Below are 3,522 nucleotides of genomic sequence, written 5' to 3'. Positions count from 1 at the left end.
TTAAACAACTTTTTGTGCCTCCGCTTATCTATGGATTCTATAGTATCTACAGGTTCTTCTACATCATCTGAAAGAACTTCGTTTTCTGCGCACAGCGATATTTTTTTCGAAAACATACGCTTTCATCTCCATTTTTAAATCAATATTTCAAGCAAAATAATAACTTCACTTTTTGACACTAACTAACAAACTAACAGCTCACCTTCAATGCAAAGTGCCACCGAGGGGCCCCTTAAGGTGGTGATTTTTTCAAATGTAATCGTACTTATTTAAAATAGTTCCAGTGTATCAAAATTGATGATATTTTGGATTTGGGTTCTATTATTAATGCAGATTACGAATATGCATTTACCTCAATACCCTTAAAAAATCCAATGAGCAGATATAACCTCTTTCCACATGGCAGCAAGGTGTGGAAAGGTTAGATTTACGTAAAAAGAACTCTAAGTTTGAGTAGTTTTATTTTTCTGTGAACATTTAATGCTGAGGAGTTACGGTGGTTACGGTAGGTTACGTTGATTTTATGTTGGGTGGGAGGCAGAAAACGTCACTCGTTGATGGGAAAAGGGAGGTGTTGTCATTGTCATTGCGTGCAGTGGGAGCGAAACAGTGGCATCATTTTGCATTTTATTTTGGATGTGCGATTTTTCGACAAAATATTCCGAATTGCAGTGATTTTTCCTTAAAAAAAGAAGTATCACGTGCCATCCACTAAGAAATGCCTCCAGTGAAGAACGAGGGTGAAAGCGACGCAGATGGAGACATGTCCGGAGGAGAATCAGATCATTCTGCGTCCAGTCGAGCTCCGGATCATGATTCTAGCGCGGAAGAAGCTGACGAACCGGATTCCGATGATTCCTCAGAGATGAGTGAAAGCGAGTGCGAAAGACGTCGGTCGGACTGTGTGGACAATCTAAGTAAGTTATGATTTCTGGAAGTTGATTATTGGCAGAGGGTTGACGGATCTGTTCGGCATATTTTTGTTCTGCAGCCAATCTGGAAAAGCAATTTATAATTCTAAAGGAGCAATTATACAAGGAAAAAATGTCTCAGGTCGACCAGCAGCTACTGGAGATCCGGGGTGGTCGATCGCAGGAATATCTGGCACCGCTGCAACGGTTGGTCGATAACATGAACAGTCGGAAGGAAGTAGCGGAAATCTTGAAGAATTTCCGGATAGAAAACATCCGAAACAAGTTCGAATCCGAACTGCAGGCATCTAGGCAACATTTTGAGGTAAGTTGAAACTTCATTCTAGTGGATGGTTTTCTCAAATCCTTCCTTAATTATCACCAGAGTGAAAAGCAGCTTGCAATGGATGCTATCTACGAGGAACTGATGGAGAAAATCCGACGACTTGAAGAAGACCGCCACAATGTGGATATCTCCTGGGCCGATTGGGGAACTAGTACACGAACTTCGAAGGTGCGTGGTCCTGGTCGAAAAAAGGCGGTTACCGTTTCTGGTCCATATATTGTATATATGCTGCGCGAAGAAGACATCCTCGAAGATTGGACATCGATTAGAAAGGCACTGAAACGGTCAACGGCAGCAGCTACCTGATATTTAGTATAGAATTAAGCATCACAGCCGTCTATTTAATAGTAGAAGATCTTATAAATGAATGTTTAATCGTGTTTAAAACTTAAGGTATTTTAGTTCCATACATTAAGTACATCAGTTTTAGTTCATCAGTTCGAAATGAATGAGCAAATTTTTCGTTTTTGTAATGTCCTTAGACGAGTTTGTATTGCTTTTTGAATGTGGCAATAAAATGAATACATTTAGACGTTTCTCATTTATGTTCGAACCGTACTGCCGATACTCGCATAATTGTCCCATCTTTGCTTGATATCCTATTCATATGGGACAGTTATGCTTTTATGGGCAGCCTATTTTCCGTACAAAAAAGAGTACCGTAATGTGCCTATATGCAGTATATTGCGATTTAATCTAAATTCATATTCACCTCAATTTAAATTATATACAGATTGGTAACGTTATTCGTGAAATGACTCCCGTAATAAGGATCATAGTCGGTATTCCTGTTTACCATCTCCAGTATGTAAACGGTATCGTTATTACCAAAAACCAGGTATCAAGGAATCCAGATAATAATACCGGTCAAAACTCCATCAGCAAACAACAATACCTATCTGTAAAATTTATAATTATTTTACAAAGTTTAAAACTGAGCAGGATTCGGCCTTAACTGTGCAGAATTTTGGTACTCTACTGTACATGGATCATACGGTTCGTACGAAACCGAGAATATAGGCACCTTATCAATTATTTACAAACCTGTTGTTTTAAAGAATGGATCGGTGGACTGTAGAGAAGGTCTAGTTTCTCTAGTCTACCCTTCTCCCCTATAATTTTCACACTAGACAAAGGACTCACGGATATGCGCTTCTATTTGCATAGATCACCATCATTAACCGTTTAAACTGCTTTTTATTGCTCTACGTACGTTTCCCTACTATTTACAAACCTTTTTCCAGAAGAAACTCTTCAACGATCGTTACAAAATCACCCTTCAGCTCAATTTGGCCGTTCATCTCGTTAACGCGCGTCACAATCGATTTGTTTAGCTTCTTCTCAACTAGATACCGTAGTTCTGATTCCAACTGCCAAATGTCTCCATCGATGCGTCTAACGGCCGTAATGATTCGCTGGCCCCGGAACGATCGATGTAGGTAAACCGGAAGCATAAAATTTTTAGTACGGGAAACAAAGTACTTGAGATCCGACCTTGGCTTTGGTGGTTTCCAGCCTGAAGGATATTCAGGTTTCGCAATCGGTGTTGGTACTACACGGGACGCTAGTAGTCGTTCTACATACTTCCATTCCGGAGGGTTCTTAGCTACTTCGACTTCGGGGAATTGTGTAATGTCACCAACTGGTTCGGAAGAACGAAAAGAAGCATGCCGAACTGTACTCGGATTTAGCACCTGTAGAATAAAAGAACTGATGTGTATAAACAAAAAAAAAAAGTTTGTATCTTTTACCGTGTTGTTTAGAAGCCCACTACATTGCACCGATGGGCCGAATAACTCCTTATTTTGGCAAATTTTTCGAGCTATTGAACGGGCTAGCATTTTAAATCAAAAGTTGTTTTTCTCCTCAACACGGATCGTGTGTTCAGCCGTCAAATATTATGTAACATGATCCACAGCACATAAACAAACGCTTTGGGCGATATGTCCATTCAACATAGAGTCCACAAGTCAAGACATAAACGACATGGACGATGAGATCAACTCAAAATTGAGTTGAGCTCGACTCAATTTTGCAAACAGTGCAAAATTTAAACCAAAACCTTTCCTCAGTGAAATGTATTGCCGTAGCCGTTCAGTAAACTGAAAATTTGCCGAAATTTCGGTTAAAATACATAATTCACCGAAATTTTGAATTTATTTTATAGCGGACCTTCGGTAAAATAAATCATTTACCAAGATTCGTCATGGATAATCACTGATCTTGTTTGGAAAGTGTAATGCCACAAACAAAGTGACTGATGGA

At 39.5% G+C, this 3,522-nt stretch overlaps 2 protein-coding genes across 2 annotated transcripts; one reads left to right on the top strand and one right to left on the bottom strand.

Moving 5' to 3' along the window:
• Window positions 1–599: 599 nt before the first annotated feature.
• Window positions 600–1,785, top strand: Brms1 (breast cancer metastasis-suppressor 1-like protein). Its single transcript, XM_065237003.1, has 3 exons — window positions 600–917; window positions 992–1,236; window positions 1,297–1,785. Exons 1-3 carry the CDS (start codon window positions 719–721, stop codon window positions 1,561–1,563), a joined length of 711 nt encoding a protein of 236 aa, XP_065093075.1. The 5' UTR covers window positions 600–718; the 3' UTR covers window positions 1,564–1,785.
• Window positions 1,786–2,420: 635 nt separating this feature from the next.
• mRpL49 (mitochondrial ribosomal protein L49) lies at window positions 2,421–3,124 on the bottom strand. Its single transcript, XM_065237012.1, has 2 exons — window positions 3,009–3,124; window positions 2,421–2,951 (listed from the first exon to the last, which is right to left on the bottom strand). The coding sequence occupies exons 1-2, from the start codon at window positions 3,096–3,098 to the stop codon at window positions 2,484–2,486; spliced, it is 558 nt and encodes a 185-aa protein (XP_065093084.1). The 5' UTR covers window positions 3,099–3,124; the 3' UTR covers window positions 2,421–2,483.
• Window positions 3,125–3,522: the final 398 nt, after the last annotated feature.

The sequence above is a fragment of the Ochlerotatus camptorhynchus genome, unplaced genomic scaffold (genome assembly GCF_037179485.1).
Source record: "Ochlerotatus camptorhynchus isolate MF236.1 unplaced genomic scaffold, CSIRO-AGI_Acam_v1.1 ptg000577l, whole genome shotgun sequence".
Taxonomy (NCBI): domain Eukaryota; kingdom Metazoa; phylum Arthropoda; class Insecta; order Diptera; family Culicidae; genus Ochlerotatus; species Ochlerotatus camptorhynchus.
The sequence above is the reverse complement of the archived record's forward strand: the minus strand, read 5'-3'. Positions and strand labels throughout refer to the sequence as shown.